The sequence below is a fragment of the Typopeltis vanoorti genome, chromosome 19, assembly GCF_054136105.1.
Source record: "Typopeltis vanoorti isolate ZY-2024b chromosome 19, IOZ_Tvanoo_1.0, whole genome shotgun sequence".
Taxonomy (NCBI): domain Eukaryota; kingdom Metazoa; phylum Arthropoda; class Arachnida; order Uropygi; family Thelyphonidae; genus Typopeltis; species Typopeltis vanoorti.
In genome coordinates this window covers 91,537,904-91,561,663 of record NC_143567.1, presented here as the reverse complement: position 1 = coordinate 91,561,663, position 23,760 = coordinate 91,537,904, and the positions used below count along the sequence as shown (strand labels likewise).

General features: G+C 35.9%; 1 protein-coding gene across 4 annotated transcripts in view; it reads right to left on the bottom strand.

Moving 5' to 3' along the window:
* LOC150096338 (cell division cycle and apoptosis regulator protein 1-like) overlaps window positions 1-23,760 on the bottom strand; it is a 557,664-nt gene that overhangs the window by 119,884 nt on the left and 414,020 nt on the right. For all 4 annotated transcript variants that reach the window (XM_090408838.1, XM_090408841.1, XM_090408840.1 and 1 more), the window contains exon 16: window positions 19,383-19,487. In XM_090408838.1, coding sequence (XP_090264964.1) covers window positions 19,383-19,487 — 105 coding nt within the window. The remainder of the gene's footprint in view (window positions 1-19,382; window positions 19,488-23,760) is intronic.

Genomic DNA, 23,760 nt, shown 5'->3' with positions numbered 1-23,760 from the left:
TTTTCCGATGTGCCTTCCATGTTGGAAAAAAAAAGGAAAAAAAGAGAAAAAGCAGGTACTAGTTATGTCTTAAGATGACTGTCTCCCAAATCTTAGGCAAATTTATACAGTTATATTATTGAGATTCAGAGTATGCTTCAAGGCTTCTGTTGCTTCTAAGAACAATCTCTCTGACTTGTAAAAGCTTCTGAGCAGTACTTTTGTTCTCTTCCAGTTGATCTTGTGTGCATGGGTGTCCAAAGCATGGTCTGCTAGACCCGACTTGCCACAGTGACAGTGCCGGATGTATTTTTTATGTTCACTGATGCAGATGTTCCCAGTTCTTCCTGTTTGACATAATAAGCTTGATCACAAGGTGCCTTGTAGACTCCTGGATGTGATAAAGGAGAGATGCTGTCCTTGGGTGAATGGATGAGAGTTGTCAATTTAACACATGATTTAAATATAGTGCATACTTGATGTTATTGAGCACTCTAGATATCTTTTCCAATGTGCCTTTAATTTATGGGGTGGTGACTGTTTTGCTGTAGCTCTCTGTGGCGGATAGTGGGGAGAGAGTTTCTTGGGAGCATTTAGTATTTTGTCTATCTTATGGTGATTATAGCCATTGGATAAGAAAGTGTGGTGTAAGTGAACCAGCTCAGCAGTAAGAGCATTGTCATTGGAAGAAATTGCTCTTGCTCTATGGGTTAGTGTTTTTAGGATACCATATTGTTGAGATGGGTGATGGTGTGATTGTTTGTGTAAATATCTCCCTGTATGTGTGGGTTTTCCATAAACTGAGAATGATAAGGAACTATCCAGAACCATCCAGTGTAGCCAGGAAGGGCAGACAGTTATTAGCGCTTCCAGTTCCATTGTAAAGTGGATTTTTGGGTGTTGGCTATTTAAATGTGCTAAGAATGTATCCAATGTGTCTGGGCCATGTGGCCAAATAGCAAGTACATCATCAACATAGTGTAGCTAAAGCGTTGATTTGAGAGTGGTTGTATTGATAGCTGTCCTCAAGGGCTCACTTTAGTGAGTATGGGCATGGCAAACCCAAGGTACCTGATGCTGGTCCATGCCTTACTTCATGTAATATACATCTATTATATTATCTGTAGGCTTGTCCCTCCCCCCCCTTTTTTTTCTTTCCTTCTTTCTTTTCTTCTTGCTACCTTCCCCCAATGCTATTAGAGTATTTGAGGGCTAGGGGTGAATCTTTCCTATTTTGCTATTTCATCTTATGTGGAAAGGGCCTCTGCAACCCTACCACTTTCTTCTTGCAGTGACTTCACTCCAAAATGCTACTATGATTGTGCCTAATAATGCATCTCATGCTGCATATTGGCTGTCACGCAGAATAATCAGAGCCGCGTTCAGGGCTTAGGCAGAGGGTCCTGTTCGAGAAGTATATTACAGTCTCCATCAAAAGTCAGTGATACTGTGAATGAGCAACACAGAATGTATAAGATTAATCTTAGAAAGGAATTTTACATAGGCACATGGAATGTCCGGAGTTTACAGATGGGTACTCTTGAGATTGTCTGTAAAGAGATGGATAGGTATAAAATTGACATCTTGGGAATTACAGAGACCAAATGGAATGGAGAAGGTCACTTCAAAAGACAGGATGGTAAGCTAGTTATTTACTCAGGTGGTGACTCAAAACATCATGGGATAGCAGTGATACTGAAGACAGCTCAGGCAAGAAGCCTTCTTGGTTATAACCCCATTAATGATAGGATACTCTCCATTAGACTTAAGGCTCAGCCTACCAATGTATCAATTGTGGTAATTTATGCACCCCACACGGATAGGCCTGAAGAAGAGAGTGAAGAATTCTATGAAAACTTACAAACTGTTTTGGACTGCCTACCAAGGAGAGACATACTGTACATCTTAGGAGACTTAAATGTAAAAGTGGGAAAGAGTATGAGAGTCAGGCCGGAGTGTGGCATGTTTGGTCTGGGTGAACGTAACACCCATGGTGAAAGACTGTTGGAATTTGCCTGTGCTAACAGATTAGTTATTACCAATACCTGCTTCCAGAAACATCTACGATGGACCTATACTTGGACATCTAACATTGATAGGTCAAGGCACCAGATTTATTACATCCTGGCTCTCCAGCGGTGGAAGACAAGCATCTCTGATGTGCATACTTGTCCTGGAGCAGATTGTGGTACAGACCATCAGCTGGTAAGAGCCAAAGTAAGGCTAAGACTCCGAAAACTTCCAGGTCAGGCACATTCCACTAGATTGGATGTTAGAGTAATTCCTAGTAGATTCACAGAAGAAACATCAACTTAGCTGGATGATTTTTTGGAGACCAATGAGGAAATCTCACCAGAAATGCTTTGGGAAGGAGTCAAGATGATAATACAGGATACAGCAAAGACGTATCTCGGCCCAATAAGAAAACCAAGAGACCCATGGATATCAGATTCAACATGGGAACTAATCAAAAGAAGGCGGTTGGAAAAATAAAGAGACACAGGGACCGAAGAATACAAGAGATTACATAGAGAAATCAGAAGAGCCATCAAGCAGGACAAGGAAAAGTTCTATACTAATAAATGTGAAAAAATAGAGTTCCAGATGAGAAGGCATAATTATAAAAGGATGTTTTATTTAGTTCATGACTTAAAGCACAAGTTTAAGCCTAAATTGAATGTCATCAAAGACAGGAATGGATCATTACTAACAGAAGAGTTGGAAATCAAAAACAGATGGAAAGAATACTGTGAGGAACTGTACAGCAGAGTGGATAAAGAAAATGTGAAGTCCTCCCACCAAGAAAATTTTGATTTGGAACCTCCTCCACTTAGGCATGAAGTTGAAAGAGCAGTTAAGCAGCTCAACAGCAATAAGGCCCCAGGTGCAGATGAAATCACAGCAGAGTTAATTAAAGCCACAGGGGATGGAGGGATAAGAGCGTTTCACAGATTGATTGCAAGGATATGGGAGACAGGATCATTGTCTAGAGACTGGAAGAAGTCAGTTTTCATACCACTACACAAGAAAGGTGATATGAAGGCATGCAAGAATTATAGAACTATTAGTTTGATATCTCATGCAAGCAAAATTTGATTAAAGATCATGCTAAATAGGATTGAGACCAAAGTTGAGGCAGAGATGCCCGAGGAACAAGCAGGTTTTAGGAAAGGTAGGGGCACCAGAGATCAGATCCTTTGCCTTAGACAGATCATAGAAAAATATAACGAATTCAGACTCCCTCTGGTAATGTGTTTCTTAGACTACTCTAAAGCTTTTGACTGTGTTGAGCATGTGAAACTGTGGGAAGTAATGAAAAGAATGGGTTTTCCTCAACACACTATCAGGTCGATAGCCAACTTGTATAAGGAGCAAGAAGCCACAATAAGAACAGGTGTTGGATTGACTGACTGGCTTCAAGTTGGAAAAGGAGTGAGACAAGGATGTTTACTTTCTCCTCACTTGTTTAGTATATATGCAGAGGACATCATGCATGAAGCAGTGGATGAGCTCAGGACAGGAATTACGATAGGAGGTAGATTGATCAGTAATCTGAGGTATGCTGATGATACAGTACTCCTTTGTAATGACATGGAAGAACTAGGACTAATTCTTGACAAAGTTAACAAGATCGGTAATAACAAAGGACTTCAACTCAATTCTAGCAAGACAAAGATCATGGTTCTCAAAGGAAAAACAAACAGAGAAGTTCTTGAGAAACAAGTGTATCTTAATGGAGAAAGAATTGAGGAAGTCAGCAAGTTTGAGCACCTGGGATCCATTATTAATGTGCAGAATTGCTGTTCAGAAGATGTCAGAAAAAGGTTAGGAATGGCTAAAACAACAGTCAGAGACCTGTCTAAAATCTGGAAGGATGGATCTATCTCCATGGGAACAAAGTTGAGCATTTTAGATGCAGTTGTTTTTCCAACAGTGACTTATACAGGGAATAATAAGTAAAATATGAAGAAAAAGAAACTATACATAAGTTATATACAATAAATATGGTCAGATGGTCCTCCAGTATATCTTGTGCAATCAACTGCTCTTTCTGTGCAGGATATAAGGTCCTCTTATGTGCAAGGTGATTGAAGAAGGGGACAAGAAAGAAGGTATTCCATGGACTGGGTTTTTCCACACTCACAATTATCTGTTCCAGTGAGGTAGCAGCATTTGATGAGGATTTGTTTGCAGAGTCCTGTCGTTCAAAGTCTGTTGAGGCTTTCAAGTATTCCAAGTCCAAGTGGGGACCACGTGGAAGCTGTTTGGTTGTTGGAATACCAGTATTACTCTCAGGGTGCAAGCCATATAGTGCAACCCATTATTCAAGTCTTGTCTCTGGAGGACTTTTAGGTGGTTCAACAGTTGCTAGGAAGCTATGTCAGGATCTTAGTCTTTGGGGTACTGTGGTCTGGCTGAATAATGGGTGGCATTTATCATTCATTTGCTTGCTTCTTTTGTCAGCTGAGAAAGCAGATCTTCAAATTGAAGGGGGTGCAATACCAGCCAAAGTATACAGGTCTTTTAGTGGTGTTGGTTTCAGGCATCCTGTAATTAAGCAGCAGCTTTCATTCAATGCTGGGTCAAGTTTTTCAGCATGGCTGAATATGCCTGCCCGGTATGGTCCAGATCCTGCCATGCTGAAAAACTTGACCCAGCACTGAATGAAAGCTGCTGCTTAATTACAGGATGCCTGAAACCAACACCACTAAAAGACCTGTATACTTTGGCTGGTATTGCACCCCCTTCAATTTGAAGATCTGCTTTCTCAGCTGACGAAAGAAGCAAGCAAATGAATGATAAATGCCACCCAGAAGAATAGCAAAGGGTCAAGGCAAAAGATCTCAGTGTGCTAGGGTCTGCACCCCATTTGGAGAAGTTAAGCTTTCTTAGTATGTTGTTTCTTGCATTCACTTATGCCTTCGTTTTTTTCTATGTGTGTCTTTTATATGAAAGGGTGTGATCGAGGGTCACACCGAGGTAGATTAAGATTCCAGGAATGTTCTAAATTAGAGCCTTCCCAAGAAATCTGTAGCTTCCTTATTGTTAAGGTGGAAAAGGCCAGTCTGGGTTTTCAAGGGGTATGGTTTTAATTGATTGCTGCTATAATATGTGGTTAGACTATTTAATGCAAGTAATAGAGCAGTCTCAATGGATTGAAATTTTTTTATTGAGTGGCTATGGGAAGTTCATCAGCATAGATAAAATTTCTAGTTCCTGGAAAGATGGGGAGATCATTGATATAAATGCTGAAAAGTAATGGTGATACCACACTTCCCTGGGGTGGGGGGGTTGAAAATCTTCAACCCCCCAGATCCACAAAGAAGTATCTGTTTTCTAAGAGTGATTGGATCAGGAGAACAACACAATAATCTCTAGATATTCTGTATATTTTATCTCTGAGTGTGAGATGGTTTATGGTATCTTATGCTGAGTTAGGTCTACAAAGACTGCTCCTGTGGCTAGTTTTTGCTCATAACCATTTTCTATATATTGAGTGAGGTTGAGAATTTGTGATGTACAGGATTTGTCTGGTCTAAAACCAGCCTGCTCAACAATAAGATGGGGTTCAATTAGGAGTCTATTTAAAATTAATCGTTGATAGAGTTTGAAGAGGTTGATGAGTAGTGATATAGGTCTGTAATTTTTTGCTTTGATTGGAGTTTTCTCTGGTTTCAGAAAGGCCACCACTTTAGCATGCATCCAGATAGTTGGTATCCTTAGGGTTCTGAGGCAAGTGTTATAGGTTTAATAACCACTCTTTAGTCCTGGATCCAAAATGTTTATTTTGTTCATTACAGATATCAATGACTGCAGATTTTCTAGATTTTAATAGGTTTATAGCAGCATTGAGTTCAGTGATGGTGAAATCTGAATTAATCATATTTTGTTCCTCACTTGGGGTTCTAAGTATCTTATTTTTTGGGTGCTTTTTAGGGAATTTTCCATTGAGCAGCAGCTAATGAACAATTTGATTACCTGTTACCTGTGGATGTTCGTATGACTTAGTGAAATCCTTCCTAATTCTGTTGATAAAGTTCCATGCCTTTCTACTACTATGGGTCATATCAAGGGTTTCTATTTCTTTTTTCCATGAGGAATGCCTTTCCTCTGCCATCTTTGGAGCATATTTTTTCTCCTGCTTGGATAGTCTCCTCTGAGAAAGGGTTGTGAAGTTGTAAGTAATTAGCATATTGGGCTTGTATGTCACTGGAAAGGCCTGGAATGTAGTTTGTGTGGCATCCTCGGGGGATATGTTTGGTGGAGATTTTCCTCAGTATTTTTATGAATTCAGGATACTCCTGAGGGTTTGGAGGGACTGGTTCTATGGAGCAGTCAAGATCTTCCATGAAACCCTTCCAATTAGCTTTTTTGAAATTAAATCGTCGTCTGTAAAGGACTGTGTTAGGCATAATGGTTGGGTTGAATTGAAGCATTATAGGTCTATGTTGAGTATCTGGAATGGGATTTAAAACCTTTTTAACACAAATGTTGGATATTTTTGAGCTAACAAATATGGGGTTATAGCCCTGCTTCCATCTGCCACTATTTGAAAGATGCAAGAAATTTTGGATTATGTATTAGGTTTACAGAAAGGGTTTCAGCCCATTTTTCAACAAGTTCTCCATCTTCGTTGGACTTTGTGTAACCCCAGTTAATACTATGGCTGTTAAAGTCACCTAATACAACATTAGTCATGCATACATTATTATTCCAGTATGGATATTCTTACACTTGTTATAGTATGGATATTGACCAGATTGCATGTCAGTCATATGAATCGTCTTTACTAAAGCTTGTGGGATGTGGAGAAGAGGAAAATGGAATATATTCATATGGAAAAGAGGCTAAAAGTAATTTTCACATTGGATCTTGAAATGTGAATATCTTACTTCAAACTGGAAGATTGGAGATTGTAAAATTGGAGATGCTAAGACTGAAAATAGATGTTCTTAGAATGGCTGAGGTAAGATGAAAAGGAGATTTTAGAACAGAGGATGGAATGAGAGTAATTTACTCAGGAGGGGAAGAGCAACATCAAGCAGGTGTTGGTATAATATTGAATAAATGAGTGGCAGGATGTGTGGAAGGCTACTGGCAAATCTCAGACAGAGTTTTAGTTGTAAAGATGAAAGCAAAACCAAGAAATATTCTACTTATTCAGATATATTTATCTACTTGTGATTATGAGAATGAGAAGGTAGAGAGATTTATGGAGATATAGAACAGGGTTTGAAATGTAAAGAAACAAAAGATATAATTATAATACAGGCGATATGAATGCAAAAATCGGAAGAGGAAGGGAGGAAGATATTGTCGGGCTATATGGATTGGGAGTGAGAAATGAAAGGGAGGGAGGAAGGGAGGAAGATATTGTTGGGCTATATGGATTGGGAGTGAGAAATGAAAGCGGAGATATGCTGTTGGATTTCTGTAGAACACATGATTTAGCAATTATGAACACTTGGTTAAAGAAACATCCAAGAAGATTGTATACATGGAAAGCCCCAGGGGAGGATATAAATAGTAGAAGAAATCAGACATATTATGTTTTGATAAACAAAAGATATAGAAACATTATCAAAGATGTGACAACATATCCAGGAACAGACTGTAATACAGATCATATATTGTTATCAACTAAGATGAAAATTAATCTAAAAAAAAGTAATTACAAGGAAACAAAGCAAATCATGGAACATAGAGCAGCTGAAAATACCAAATACAGCGAATAAATTTGCAAAGAAAGTAGAGGAAGAAATGAATGAGAGAAATATACAAGAAAGTGATGATGTAAGTGAAAAATGGAAGATTCTGAAGGAAAGCATAATTACTGCTACAGAATTACATTTAGCAAAAAAAAAAGAGGAAAGAGAGAAAAGAATGAAACCATGGATGAAGGAAAATATTTGAGGAAAATAACACAAAGAAGAAAGTTAGTTAATAGTAAAACAGAAGGGGAAAAAAAAGCAGTATAAAGACTTGAGTAAGGAGATACAAAGAGAGATAAAAAGGAAGAGTGGTTAGATGAAATAAGTAAAGACACAACAGCAAAGGCAGAAAGAAATGACATAAAAGGTGTTTATAAAAACATTAATATGATGACAGGAAGGAGAAAGATGCAAAGGATTGGAGCAGTCAAGAATGAAAGAGGTGAAATTCTGATAGAAAAAGAGATGATATTAAAGAGATGGGAAGAATATGTAAGTAAACTTTATGAAGACAGAGGAAAAGGCGAAAATCAAGTGAAAGAGCATAGTCGGCAGAGGCTGTACATCATGAGGGAGGAATTCAATCTAGCAATTCAAAAGATGAAAGAAGGAAAATTTCTTAGAAAAGATGGTATAAAGATAGAACTTATAAGGAATATAGGTGAAAAAGATATGGAAATGTTATTGCAAATTATTAATGGAGTTTATGAGGGACAAGAATTACCAGAGGAGTTTAGAAGATCAATTTTTATCCCCATTCCAAAAAAAGACAGGAGTTTTGGACTATAACAATTTTAGAATGATAAGTCTTATAACTCACACAGCAAAAATTCAGTCACAAATAATTTTGGAGAGAATTAAGAGTTAAATAGAAAAAAAATAATAATGGCAAATATCTGTTGGATTTCTGCTCAGGACATGGACTGGTTATTACTAACACCATGTTCCAACATAAAAATGTGCACAAATTCACATGGAGAGAAGAGGTTAGGAATAAGAAAAGTCTCATTGACTATGTTATTGTTGATAGTGATGTTTTCTCCCTGGTGCAGGACACCAGAGTGTACAGAGGATTTGAAATTGGAAGTGATCACTATTTAGTCTTGAGCAGGATAAAATTGAATTTCATATTGAAAAGAATAACATGTAAGAAAGTTTTAAAGCGAATAAAAGTTGAGCAGCTCTCAGATGTAAACTGTAGACTAAAATACAGAAATATTATTGAAAAGAAAATGAAAGAGTTTGAGAACAGGAATCAAACCTTGGAGATTCAGTGGCAAACTCTGAAGGAAACATTGATTGATTCTGCCAGAGAGGCATGTGGTGAGGTTGTGTGCAAAGATAAAAAAATCAGAACTCCCTGGTGGACACAGGAAGTTAAAGAGGCAGTGAAGGAAAAGAAGAAAGCATATCAAAAGTTCCTGGCAAATAAGTCAGCTTTTACTCTTACAGAATACAGAGACAAATGTAAGAAAGCTAAACAGTGTGTAAAACTAGCTAAACAAAAGTCATGGGAGGACTTTGGCAAGAATATAGAAAATAAATATCAAGAAGGTGGCAAAATATTCTGGAGGTTGTTGAAGAAGCTTAGGAATGGAGGAAAGAGTGCTGTAAAAGGAATTGGAGATGATAAAGGTGAAATGAAAACAGGAGAAAAAGATATCCTTGAAGTATGGAGTAATTACTTTGAAAAACTGCTAAATGAAACAAGCAGTGATGACAGCACAGTGATAAAAAACACTGACCAGGCATGCAGTCAGGAATACATATCTATACTTGAAGTAGAAAAAGCCATCAAAGGCTTGAAATGTGGAAAGGCAGCAGGAGTAGATGATATTCGACCAGAAATGCTGAAGTATGGTGGTATAAGAGTCTTACAGTGGTTGCACTGCATAGTTCAGAAAGCCTGGACAGAGGGACGAATTCCCGATGATTGGAGTAGAGCTCTCATAGTACCCATATATAAAAAGGGAAATAAAACTGAATGTGAGAATTACAGAGGTATTTCCCTACTGAGTGTTCCTGGCAAGATCTATGCAAGTATACTTGAGAAACGGTTGAGAAGAATTGTGGAAGAAAAGCTTGGTGAAGAACAAGCTGGATTCAGGCCAAATAGAGGCTGTCAGGATCAGATCTTCACTTTACGACAAATAGTCGAGAAGGCGTGGGAATATAACAAAGATCTGTATTTAAGTTTTGTCGATTTGGAAAAGGCATATGACAAGGTGCCAAGAGAGAATCTATTCAATACGCTGCAGTTATATGGTGTCGATGGGGCATTATATCAAGCAATACTTAGTCTTTATTTGAGTTGTGAGTCAGCAGTTAGAATTGAAGGAAGTACAGGAAGATGGTTTAATGTTAAATCTGGTGTGAGACAAGGATGTACATTATCCCCTCTGTTATTCATTATCTATATGGATCACATTATGAAGGAATGTGGTATTAAACCTGATATCAAAATTGGAGATGTTAATGTCAGCTCTTTGCTTTATGCGGATGATGTTATACTTCTAAATAAATCCGCTACAAGTCTGCAAGATTCTCTGACTAAATTGAATAGCTGTTGTAATAGATATGGTATGAAGGTCAGCAATAAAAAGACAAAGACAATGAAAATAGGCAGAATCATTGAAAATGTCAACTGTGTTGTGAATGGAGAACCTGTGGAACAAGTAAAACATTTCAGCTACTTAGGCACAATTTTTACTGAAGATGGTAAACTAAATATAGAAATAGACAACAGAATCAGCAAAGCTGGTATCGTGGGAAGTCAATTGAATAAATTCATATGGAATAAGAAAGAAATTAGTCGGAACACTAAATTAGCTGTATACAAGACTGTGTTCAAACCAATTTTAACTTATGGATATGAGAGCTGGGTCAGAAGTAAAACACTTGACCAAAGACTAGAGACCGCAGATATGAGAGTCCTGAGAAAGATTAGAGGCGTGAACAGATGGCATCAATGGCAATATCATATTAAAAATGAGGATATTAGGAAAGAACTTGACATTGTCAGCATCCAGGAATGCGTTAGCAGAGCTAATCTCAGATGGTATGGTCACTTAAATAGAATGGGAGAGGAAAGATTAGCAAAACAAGTGTTCTCTGCCAGGTTGGCAGGAAAACGACCCAGAGGAAGACCAAGATATAGGTGGATTGATACGGTACAAAGTGCCTTAGACGATAGAAATATAAGATCTGATAATGTTGGAGTCTTGACAAGTAACAGACTGATTTGGAGGAAAATTGTAGATAGGAAGTTAGTAATGATGTAAATTTTTCATATAGTACTATCATATCCTGTACACCCCTTGAGGGTACATGGCAGGAATTTGATGATGATGATGATGATGATAGAAAAAAAATGAATGAGGAACAGTTTGGATTCCGAACCAACAGAGGAACTAGAGAGGATATAACTTGTCTAAGAATTATTGGGGAGAAAACACTAAACCATGGTGGAAAGTTGTTTTGGAGATTTCTAGACTTTGAAAAGGCATTTGATACAGTGAAACATAAAAGGCTTTTTGACATTCTAGAAAATATTGATATTAACTCTTATGACTTAAAAATTTTAAAGAGATTATATTGGATACAAACAGCATCAGTATGTGTTAATGGAGAGGAACAGGAGAATTCCCAGTGGAGAGAGAGGAGTTAGACAAGGATGCAAGTTATCACCATTATTGTTTAACCTTTATAGTGAACAAATGTTTAGAGAGGCACTTGAGGATGTAGAAGAAGGAATAAAAATAAATGGAAGAATCATTAATAACTTAAGATATGCGGATGATGTAGTGGTGACGGCAGAAAGTGAAAATGGATTATAACAAATTCTTCAAAGAATTGAAAACTCCTGTAAAAGAGTACGGACTAAGGATTAACACAAAGAACACCAAGATAATGATAATGGGCAGAAAAATAGGAGATAATTTGAAGATAAGATGTGGAGGAAAGATTTTAGAAGAAGTGGAAAGATTTCAATATTTAGGTAGCTGGATCTCAGAGAAAGGAACTTCAGAGTTAGACATTATAAATAGAATAGGCAAAGCTAAATCAGCATTTATGGAAATGAAGAGAATTTTAATAAACAAGAATATTAAAATAGGTGTTAGAGTTGGAATAGTTAAAGCAACAGTTTGGAGTATTGAAAGTTATGGAAGTGAGTCATGGACACTCAGAAAGAGAGAGATATGGAAAGAATTAATGCATTTGAAATATAATGTTATAGAAAGATGGAAAAGATTATCTATACAGAGAGAATATCAAATCAAGAAGTTTTAAGAAGAGTTAGGATGGAAAGAACACTGCTCAAGAATATTATGCAAAGAAAGACCAGATTTGCAGGACATATTCTGAGAGGTTCTTCAGGACACCTGACAAGAACTATATTACAAGGGAAAGATGAGGGGAAGAGAAGACGTGGAAAACCAACTAGATAGTGGTTCAATGACATCATGGAATGGACTAGTTTAAGAATAATGAAGGCGACAGACCAAGAAAAATGGAGAAGAGCTGCTCATCTGCTGCAACCCTCTTGCTAGAGGATGCTACCGGATGACAACATTATTATTGAGGAGGATGTCAGGAAAGGAGGAAGCTTCTTCTGTCGGTTTATAAACTGAGGTGATTGAGATATTTTTAAATGTGATTCTAATAATCTCAATGTTTCTGTTGTTCACTGAGTCAATGGACAATGAAATTAAGTTTTCTTTTGTAATTCATTTAAAAATTTTATAGAATTTACAACCATGTTAAAAAAATTTTTTTATTATCCTGACGTTTCGATCTTCATATCAAGATCATCATCTGGAGCATACATAAATATACAAGACAAGCTGAGTTACATTATTAACTGTAAGCTAGAGAAACAATGATTTGATCATATGTTATTCTACTGGCATGACCTCTAGTGAAAAAAAAAAAAAAAAAAAAATATATATATTTATAAATTACATCAAGCCAAATTCAATTTATAATGATAGGATTAAACATTCTTTCTTACAGATGGTTTTCTTTCAGAAACAATGATGTCCTATGTTTAGTATTACAATTGTTATTTAAGATACTGGATTTTCTACAGTCTTGTTTATAGTTGTACTTAGTGAGGAAGGTTCCGTGGGTCGAATATATGCCTTCCATATGTTTGGGATTTTAAGACCATCATTATTGTTCAGATTGGGATGGTTGATAATGATCTCACAGGCTTCCTTAAATTTCTGTTCATACCATGTTTTAGTGCGATGTAGAACTGAAATATGGTATGAAAGGAAATTTAAGGAAGCCTGTGAGACCATTATCAACCACCCCAATCTGAACAATAATGATGGTCTTAAAATCCCAAACATATGGAAGATATATATTTGACCCACGGAACCTTCCTCACTAAGTATAACTATAAACAAGACTGTAGAAAATCCAGTATCTTAAATAACAATTGTAATACTAAACATAGGACATCATTGTTTCTGAAAGAAAACCATCTGTAAGAAAGAATGTTTAATCCTGTCATTATAAATAGAATTTAGCTTGATGTAATTTGTATATATATATATATTTTCCACTAGGGGTCATGCCAGTAGAATAACATGTGATCAAATCATTGTTTCTCTAGCTTACAGTTAATAATGTAACTCAGGTTGTCTTGTATATTTATGTATGCTCCAGATGATGATCTTGATATGAAGATTGAAACGTCGGGATAATAAAAAAGTTTTTTTTAACACAGTTGTAAATTCCATAAAATTTTTAAATGAATGCTGATCACTGTGTAACACTAAAAGAAAGGATTTTCTTTTGTAAATATTGCACTAACATATTTATCATGGGGTATTTCTTTGATGAGTTTCATGCCATGGATGTAAGGTCTTGCGGCACCTTCCCCTGAGTTTCTTGCAGGCAGAGTACATCACAGTCATTATCTCTGCAAATATTTGCAATAAGATCTTGCTTGATACTACAGAAACCTTCAATATTAAATGATATTATTTTTAGGCCTGGTCCCAGGTGAGATCCTTTAGGGCAGGAATTTGGGAGCATTTTAGTTCGACCACTTGCATTTGGTTGATAGCAGCTTTAGCTTCTCCTAATAGGTACTAATAGGGTGCAGGAAAGAGAACCTAGCTGCTGCGTACCTCTATTTGTGAATAGGGGTAAATAGTGAGGCGATATCAAAACTCGCCATTATGTCTGAACTTTTAAGGTATGGTTTTCTAAAATGCTTTTTAGGTGGGCAGAATTTTTGACAAAGGAGGGAGAATTGTTTGTGAGAGTGGCTAGTAGCTTAGCTAAATGTCTAGTCAGTTTGTATGTGGGATTATTTATACTATCCACAATAGGGCATAAGGGTGTACCTTGTTTGTGAATTTTTGGTGCTCCATATATCCTGGGTGTTTTAATGTAGAAGGGCTTGAGGTTGTTTACTGTTTTTAGGCCACAAAGTGACTTTTTTCAGTAATTTACACACCTTATTCTTTTGTGGTGTTTGCGCAAGCACAAAGTAGTGTGCTTGAGTAAACATCATACTCCTGAAGAGGAAGTTGAATGAGTGTGAGAGAGAAAATAGAACAGCTGTCATGTTCATTAGAACAGAAAAAGGGATGACATTCTAGAGAAGGGAGTTGGAAGTTTCAGAGGTGAAAGTAGTTTTAAGGGAATTTCTGAAGCCAAAATGGTGAATAAGAGTGTTATGAGGGAAAAAATAGTTATCCTAAAATTAACAGATGAATTTCCTTTATATGAAGTAAAGTTATGACAGATAAAAAGTGATTATTTAGATTCTCCTGAAGCAAAGGATAGTTCCTTTTTGATACGGAATGCAGAAAGCATATTCTGGCTAAGTGCTGTAAACCCATAAGAAATGAACTTTTTGTATTTAAAGATAACGATGATGCTGCCACAAGGAAACTGGGAACTTTAAAATTATCTTCATATTCTAAAGAAGGAAAGGAACTGATACTCCTAAGAAGATATGAAAGAAATACATTGTTGTTGTTGTTTTAAGAAAAATTATGCAAAAATTTATTTTTTGTTTTAGAGGACAGGTATGAGTTAAGAAATTTATATTTTATAGCCTTTAATGAGAGCTGAGGAAACTGTGTGTTGTGAGCTTAAAGTTTACATATTCTCACAAAATCCTGTGATTTTGAAGAGGAGAAAACTTTTGTAATGTTTATGTTCTTTAACTGTGTTAAATGTATGGGCCTTTATTCTCTTTAGGAGATTAATATATTTGAAGAGAAAAATTGTATATAGTGCTTGTGAAACATAAACATTTTACACACATCATTTAAGATAATACAGAAATATCTACATTAAGTAAATAAATATATTAATTTTTTTTAATTTTGAATTTCCTTTGAATATATTTTTTCCTTTGAATGATTTTTAAATAAGAGAAATAAAGTTAGTGATTATAATTATATTGTGAATATATGTGTGTGTGTGTGTATTGACAATATTGCCATAGTTCAGTCTCAAGAAAATGCAGTATTTTGTCCTTTAGTTGGAAAGATTTCAGTAAATTCCTTCCAGAATTAAAGGAAACCTTTATAAGAGAAATGATGATAAGCTAGCCAGTCATAGGCAGGGAGTGGGGTAACCATCAAAAAATGGTGGGAAATACATGCAGATAAAAATAATGTATGGGACTCGGGTCTCATGGCTTAAGTTGCCACACCAATAATTCTACCAATCACAATCCTTGCATAAATGGAAGCTAGTACTAGTCCATAGAATCTTCCATCTGTGTTATTACAAAGTTTAAGGTCCTATATTTCTAGGATGAATAACAGCTTACTTCCTAGCAATGTTCAAAGGGTAGATAACCAAGGATGTAGATACAGGCAGTCAGCATAAATTTTAAGGGTTCTGTTTGCATCAGAAGAAAATTAGTTTAATTAGGAATATTTCATAAAGGTACACTGTTATTTTGCATTTGATGTCTAAGTGTATTATTGAAGTGAGCGATGAACCTCAAGTTCAAAATCAACAGAGCAAAAAACTTTTATAACAGTTGGCTAAGAACACTAAGCTGATGTGATACATGTGGATAAACATCTAAGATTTTCTTGAACTGAGAAAATTCTAACATTTCATAATAATGACACTTTTCATAGTTTGACAGACTAAGATAGTCATTTTGATTTAAGTAGAGTAATTGTATTATTTAATGAGTGGTGTTGAATGACACTTCACAGATCTTACCTTAGTGAAGAAGCTTAAATTTATAACTCCTTCTTTGTAGGATCTTATGTTCTTCCACAGAATCCTGTTGAAATTCCTTACATTGAGAAAACCATGTTTCAGAAGATTATCTGGTGTCACAAGGATGAGATATGATGCATGAGCTTGGGAACTTGATAAACATTGGGATATAGAATAGGCTGTTTATTTTTAGATGGAAAGCTGCTTTACAGGGTTACACCAATCTCATATGGAGTCTGCAGAGGGTTTATTTTTCAAATGAAAACTCAGATTTTTCATCCCACAAAACAGATTACACACTGTCCTCATAGGTTGTTCAGTTGCTTCAACCATAATTCCAATACAACGGCAAGTTTACATCATGTATGAAGCTGCAGCCTGAGATTTAAAATATCTCGGAAATAGCTTTGGTATACAGGCTGTACACAGTCTGTTGTTATGAGGACAATTTGAACTGGCAGTATACTCATCAGTCCCCACATTTTATGGTTATGTAACTGTTAAAGGACTCATTATTTCTGCATTGCATATTTTCTTGTAGAGTAAAATATCATGAGAGCAAATGATTGTGCTATATATTGTAGAGTTTCAACTGCTCCATACTTTTGGATGAATGATGGGTTGAATGGCTAAAAATGTTAATGAGCTGTCAGGCAGCTGTTCAATTATGATCATGCAGCTAACGAGGTAGGCTGCAAAAGTTTTCAGCCTGACATACAAAATTCACACCAATTTTAAAACACTATGCATGACAGATAGCACTATCTATAGGGAGGTTAGTGTATCAGTTTCAACTCTCCACCTGCGTCATTCAGTTGGAGGCACTCGTTTGACTAACACATGTGAAGTGGATGTGATGTTAGAAATTGAGTACAGTACTGTAATAAAGTTTTTAACCAAAGTAAGTCTTTCTCCAAGTGCTATCAAACAGCAATTGCATGGCGTTCATGAGGAAGTTTCTCCTTCATATTCCACCATGTAGGAATGGCTAAACAGTTTTGCTTAGGAAGAGAGCATCAAAGATGATCCTCGTGATGGTCGGCCTGTGGAAGTGATGACTGTGGAAAATGTCTCTCTTGTTGAGGAAGAACTGCTCAATGACACACGGTTGAAGCTCAAAGAAATCTCATCAAAGTTGAGGCTTTCTATAACAGCTATCTTTTGCATCATTCACAAGAAGCTTCACATGAAGAATGTCATTATAAGGTGGGTGCTCAAATTCTCTCTCCAATTCAGAAGGAGCATCGTGCGACCTGTTCCCAAGTTTTTAAAGCTTTGCCAAGGGAATCAGAGGGAGACGTGCTGGAATCTATTGTCACTGGGGGTGAAACCATGGTCCTTTGTTATGATCTTCTTTCCAAAAGGGTATCCACGGAGTGGTGTAAACTAGGTGAAGCACTGCCAAAAAAAGTCAAGGTCACTCAGTCCAACAAGAAGATCATGGCAACAATCTTTTGGGATTGCAGGGAATTTTCCTGATTGATTTCAAGGAAAGGAATACACCATAAATGCAGAATATTATGCTTCACTCCTGCACAAACTACGACACCATAAACATTTATTGACTTATTGATCTGAGAGCTGGTTAAAAATAAAACACTTGATCAGACTAGAGACCTCTGATATTCCACTAATCTTTCTGAGAAAGATTAGTAGAGTGAACAGATGGCATCAATGGTAGTATCATATAAAAAATGAGGATATTATGAAAGAACTCGCCATTGTTAGCATTCAGGGATGCATTAGTAGAGTTAATCTCAGATGATATTGTCACTTAAATAGAATGGAAGAGGAAAGATTAGCAAAATAAGTGTTTTTGGTGAAGTTGGCAGTAAAAAGACCCAGAGGAAGACTAAGATGTAAATGGATCTATACAGTAAAAAAGGCCTGAAAAGACAGAAATATAAGATCTGATAATATTAGTCTTGACAGATTAATTTGGAGGAAAATTAAAGAGAATTTCCTTACTGAGTGTTGCTGGTAATATTTATTCAATTATATTAGAATTATATAAGAAAAATTATGGAAGGGAAATTTAAAGAAAAGCTGTATTCAGGCCAAAGAGAGGGTGTAAAGATCAGATTTTCACTTATAAAGACAAAGACCTGTATTTAATATATATATACAATATATAAATGCATATGAAAAGGCCAAGAAAAAGCTGTTCAAAATGCTATGGTTATATGGTGTAAATTGGACAACATATAGCAAGCAATACTTAGTCTATATTTGAATTGTAAGTCAGCAGATCTATCTGGATCACATTATGTAGTGGTATTAAACCTGATATCAAAATTAGAGATGTTAATCTGAGCTTTTGCTTTATGCAGATGATGTTATACTTCTAAATAAATCCAGTACAACTCTGCAGGATTCCCTGACTAAATTGAATAACTGTTGTAATCGATTTGGTATGAAAATCAGCAATTAAAACATTAAAAGACAATTACAATGAAAACAGACAGAAACAGTGAAAACATCAACTGCATCCTCCATGGAGAACCTACAGAACAAGTAAAACATTTCAGTCATTTAGACACAATTTTTAGTTAAGATGGCAAATTAAATATGAAAATATTTAATTTGCACAGAATAGAAAATCTGGTATAGTAGGAAGTCATGTGAATAAATTTATATAGAATAAGCGAGAAATGAGTCAAAGCACTTAATTAGCTGTATACAAAACAGTGTTGAAACTAATTTTAGCTTATAAATCTGACAGCTGGGTTAGAAATAAAGTACATGATCAAAAACTAAAGACCACAGATATAAGACTTCTGAGAAAAATTATGGGAGTGAACAGAGAGCATCAATGGCAGTATTATAAAAAAAAAATGAGGATATTAGGAAAGAATAACATTCAGGGATGTGTTAGCAGAGCTAACCTGAGGTTGTAAGGTCACTCAAACAGAACGTGTAAGGAATTGTTAACAAAACCAATGTTCTTTGCCAGGATGGCAATAAAAAGACCCAAATGAAGACCAAAATCTAGGTGGATTGATACAATCAGAAGAGCCTTACAAGAGAGAGACATAAGATCTAATAATATTGGAATCTTGACAGATAATAAATTAATTTGGAGGAAAATTGTTAATAGGAAGCTAGTAATGGTGCAACTTTTTATGTAGTATTATTATAATAATACCCCCCCCCCCCATCGAATGGTGTCAGGAATTTGGTGATGACATATTTACAGCTCTGTAAATCGAATATCCAACAATCTTGATGGTTTTTTACATTTTGGATATTTTTAATAGCTAAGTGTCTTGTGTAGCAGATATATTCCTAAATTTTTAAACCATTTCAGCTTTTAAAGTCTTTAAAATTGCTATCTTCACAAAGTGTACATTATTTTTTGTAGCAAACTAGAATAACATATAACATGTATAAAATGTGCTTAAAAATGCATATCACTTTGCACAGTAATAAATAAAAGCAAATCTAATCAATTTTTACTTTTAAATTAAGAATATTCCTTACTTTGTCATCATCCTTTAATTCAGGTGCTTCAAATAAACTCCTGTATATACGAAATCCAAAGTCTCTCATTAGCATTTCATTAAATAATTCTGCAAAGAGGGAAACCTAGAATGCCAGGAAAATTTAAATAAACATATAAGAACTGAAACATTTTTTTAAACATCTTTTTTGATTGAATATATTCAATCTGAATTTTATTCAGATGCAAGATTATGTACTAATTCTAGAAAATATTAATTATTTGTACATAATGATAATCATGTGTGTATCCAAAAAAAAAAAAAAAAATCACCCAAAGCTTTGGTATAAACTTTAAACTTTCAAAAAACCATGATGGAAAAAACAAAGTCTCTTATAGTGCAGTAATAACATGGAAATTTAATCAGTCATTAAAATTTGAAATACACTTACCAGTTTTGTGCACCTACAAAGAACTGTTTTTTTTTTGTAAGTGGATAAATTCCAAGGACTGATATTAAGATAAGATAAGAGACAAATGGTGAATGAGTGAAAGATATGGTATATACTGAAAGCAAGGAGTCATATGGTAGATAAAGGGCAGGAACAAGGACAAGGAGCAAACCCTGGAAGTTTCAACATTCCATGAATGCATTTTGTGATAGGATGGTGAAATACAAACAGTGAATGAATTTGAGGAGTGGTAGTATGACTTTGTGTTGTCTAGGATGAGTTTGCCACAATGAGTCTTTTAAACTCCATGAAAATCCTGAATAATGATAATAATAATAATCTATTAAAGCTTCCCTTCCCCTCAAACACAGAGTTTTAATGAAAGTTTGTCAAGCAAACGAATGGGATTTGAATCCTATTGGTTGAAGTGCTCTATTCACGTGACCAACCAGCCTGGCTTCATGTTCGTTTTTCTTTTCTTTTTTTTTTTTTTTAAATTGGCATTGAGATCCTCCATAGTCAGTATAGATGAAACCTTTTTGTTGGAAAGACCAGGATTTAAATTCCATCTAGGATGCGAATAACCTTAATCAATAATTTTCAACTGAAGATGATTAACCAGGCTCACACAGATGTGGAAGTGTTTTTTTTCCCTTCCAGAAACTCAGGTTTTACATCTCACAAAATAGGCAACACTGAACAAAAGAACACATGTAATTATCATACAAAGCAGTATCAGGTTTCTAATAAGACAAGTTACTTGGCTATGACAAGCCATTAAACCTTACATGAAAGGGAAGATAAGATGAGATATGGCATATACTGAAATAGGTCTGTGCAACATGCAGCCTCTGTCAGTCAAATCAGTCTTTCTTTCAAGTGATAGAAACTGTTTGCACTAACGTTGCTCTGAGTATTGTGGTTAAAAGTACAACATCTTGATTACAGGAAATGCCACTCAGTCAGTAGGAGTCTACTTCTCTCTTGGGACCATACCCAAATTGTAAACACATGAAGCAGATAAGTGCTAGCCAGTTATATTATAAGTCGTTTACCTCTTATGGACTTCACCTAAATAATAAAAAGTGCTGTTCCATAGTGTGTCAGAAGTCATATCACCATATATACCAGTTGCCAAAAGGTGTCAACACCTTATTATTAAAATTCTCTGAATTAGAGATAGCTGATTGAAGTTTTTTCACTTAGCTATGCTACTAATTATATATTTGGTTTAATCATTTATCCAAGTGTAAGCAAACAAAGCAAACAAAAGGGTAGTTGCCCTTCCCTTAATGCATAGCATTATACATGTCCGCAGGGAGATATGCTTTGCATTATGGAGATACTAGGCAAGTGATCAGAACTTACTCCACCTTTACCATGAGTTGTCCTAGTCCTGAAAATACTTCAGGCATAAACTTTGTTTGCTTACACTTGGAAATGATTAAACCAAATATATAATTGGTAGCATAGCCAAGTGAAAAAACTTTCATCAACTATCTCTAATCCAGAGAATTTTAATAATAAGATGTTGACACCTTTTGGAAACTGGTATATGGTGATATGACTTCTGCATTACTTCCACCTTAGTATCACGAAAGGAAAGAGAATAGACCGTGAGATGCGGTGATTAATACCCTTGGAGGGTAATGGATGGCAATGCTGCAGCCAATTAAGTTCTAACTGAGGCTCAGCTATTGTTGTTACCCTCTTGCCATGATCAGAGCTTTAATAGCTCAACAACACCTTATCCCAACACTGTCCTCTACAGATAACAGGGAAGATGAAAAGCATTCTTGCTTTGCCCCTTTAAGCCAGTCCTTATAAGGACCTTAGTATCACCACCTCAGGGTCTGGCTCCCAATGATGTGACCTCAACAAAGGTCGAAACTGGTCAGGGTAATGCACCTTCCCTTAATGCATAGCATTATACATGTCTGCAAGGAGATGTGCTTTGCATTATGGGAGATACTAAGGCAAGTGATCAAAAGTTACTCCACCTTTATTACGAGATGCCCCAGTCTCCTTAAAATACTTCAGGTGCAAACTTTGTTTGCTTACACTTGGATAAAGGATTAAACCAATATATAAGTGGTCTGCAAATATATTGCAAGAGTGAATCCACATCCACACCATGGTGAAACAGTCAACATCAACATTCTGCAAGGAAAATTACCCAAAATTCAAGTGGATTGTTTGAATTTTGATAAATTTAAATGGTCCATGTGCTTAAGGGTCAAAGATATATAACTGAGAGGAGACCTCAACATAGCCTTTAAAGGAATGCAGAGAACCAACCAGGGCTTCTGACCTAATGTCCAATCCTCACCTTCTCGTGGTGCACCCTGTTGGGTATCTACTTGGATACTGAATGAACGAGGATGGGCTGGCAATTTGGGATTTAGCCGACCAAATTGTATTCTTATTGGTTAAACCAAAATAAAAAATGATGGTACAACATGACAAAATTTCATACAGGCTTGGGCGTCGCCCGGTTAAACAAGGCCCCCATTGTTTTCGCCAGGGAACCAGGGCGAACAGCGAAAAGTCAGCTATTGGAACAAATCTGAAAACAAACCCCAACTCAACATCACCAGAGTTAAAGATCGGTATTATCAACATAAGAAGCCTGAATGGCAAAGAAATGGAGCTAGCTGAGGAATAAGATACGTACCAGATCGACATAATAGGGGTGACTGAAACAAAAAAGACAAAAATTGGTGAGATCTTTTCAAGAAATAAATACAAAATGTTATATTCAGGCAATGATAATCAAGGAAAAGAAGGAGTAGCCACAGTATTCAACACAAAATACGAGGCTAATCTTCTTGAATGGCAGTCAGTCTCAAGTAGAGTAATGTAGGCAAATATGAGAATGGGGAACTGAACAATGAGACTTATTTGTGCCTATGGTCCCACAGAAGGTTCTACTAAGATAGAAGTGGAGGAATTTTTTGAGGCTTTAGAAAAAGCAACTGACACAATGAAAAAGGAAAAGTTGGTCCTTGTTGGGGATCTAAATAGCAGAGTAGGAAATGATTGTGAGACATACAAAAATATAATTAGAAGAAACACACGTATAAACCACAGTGAAAATTATTTAATTGTAAATATTTCATCCTAAGTATCTTAGGACATCATCAGTACAGTATTTAAACAAAATTAGGAATAACATACAGTTAGGGCGCATGATTACAATAGAATTTCATGAAAACGTGCATAACGTGCTAAAGTAGAACACAAAAAAAAAAAAAAAAAAAACGTTAATTATTTAACACAATTTTGTATGATAATTTCCCATATTTTAGGAATAGTAAGAACGTCGTTGCGGTTTAGGTTTGGTCTGTGTAGTAGGGCTTCAGAACTTTCTTTGTATAAATATTCATGTTTAAATAAAGATCTATGTAAAGTTTAGCCTTTTCCCAATGGATCCTATGTTTTGGATTTTCAATTCCGTGTTGAGAGAGGCCAGATTTCTGCGGTTTAAGAAGACGAATGTGGTGTTGATGTTCCGAGATGCGTTTCTGAACAGACCTACCTGTCTGTCCAAAGTAAGATAATTTGCATGAGCATGGAATCTCATAAACACCAGGTAACATCAAGGGCGAGAATTTGTCCTTAGGAGAAGGTAATAAGTTGTAAATTTGGTTGATAGGTTTGTAAGTAGTGGCAAAATTGTATTTCTTCATAATTTTAGAAAGACGTTCTGAGATGCCTTTAACGTAAGGTATGGGAGTCCTATGCACTTCTTCCTGTCTGGTTTGATGTATGCAGAAGTGACTGATGATTTTTTGAGTTGTTTTGGGATGGCTGTATTTTTGATAACTTCTAATTCTGGTTTAAAGATTCTTCAGAGGAGCAGAATTTGTGTGCTCTGGAAACTAATGATTTAATAATGCCAGATTTCTGAGATGGATGATGAGCAGAAGAATTGTGAATGTAGCGACCTGAGAATGTAGGCTTGTGA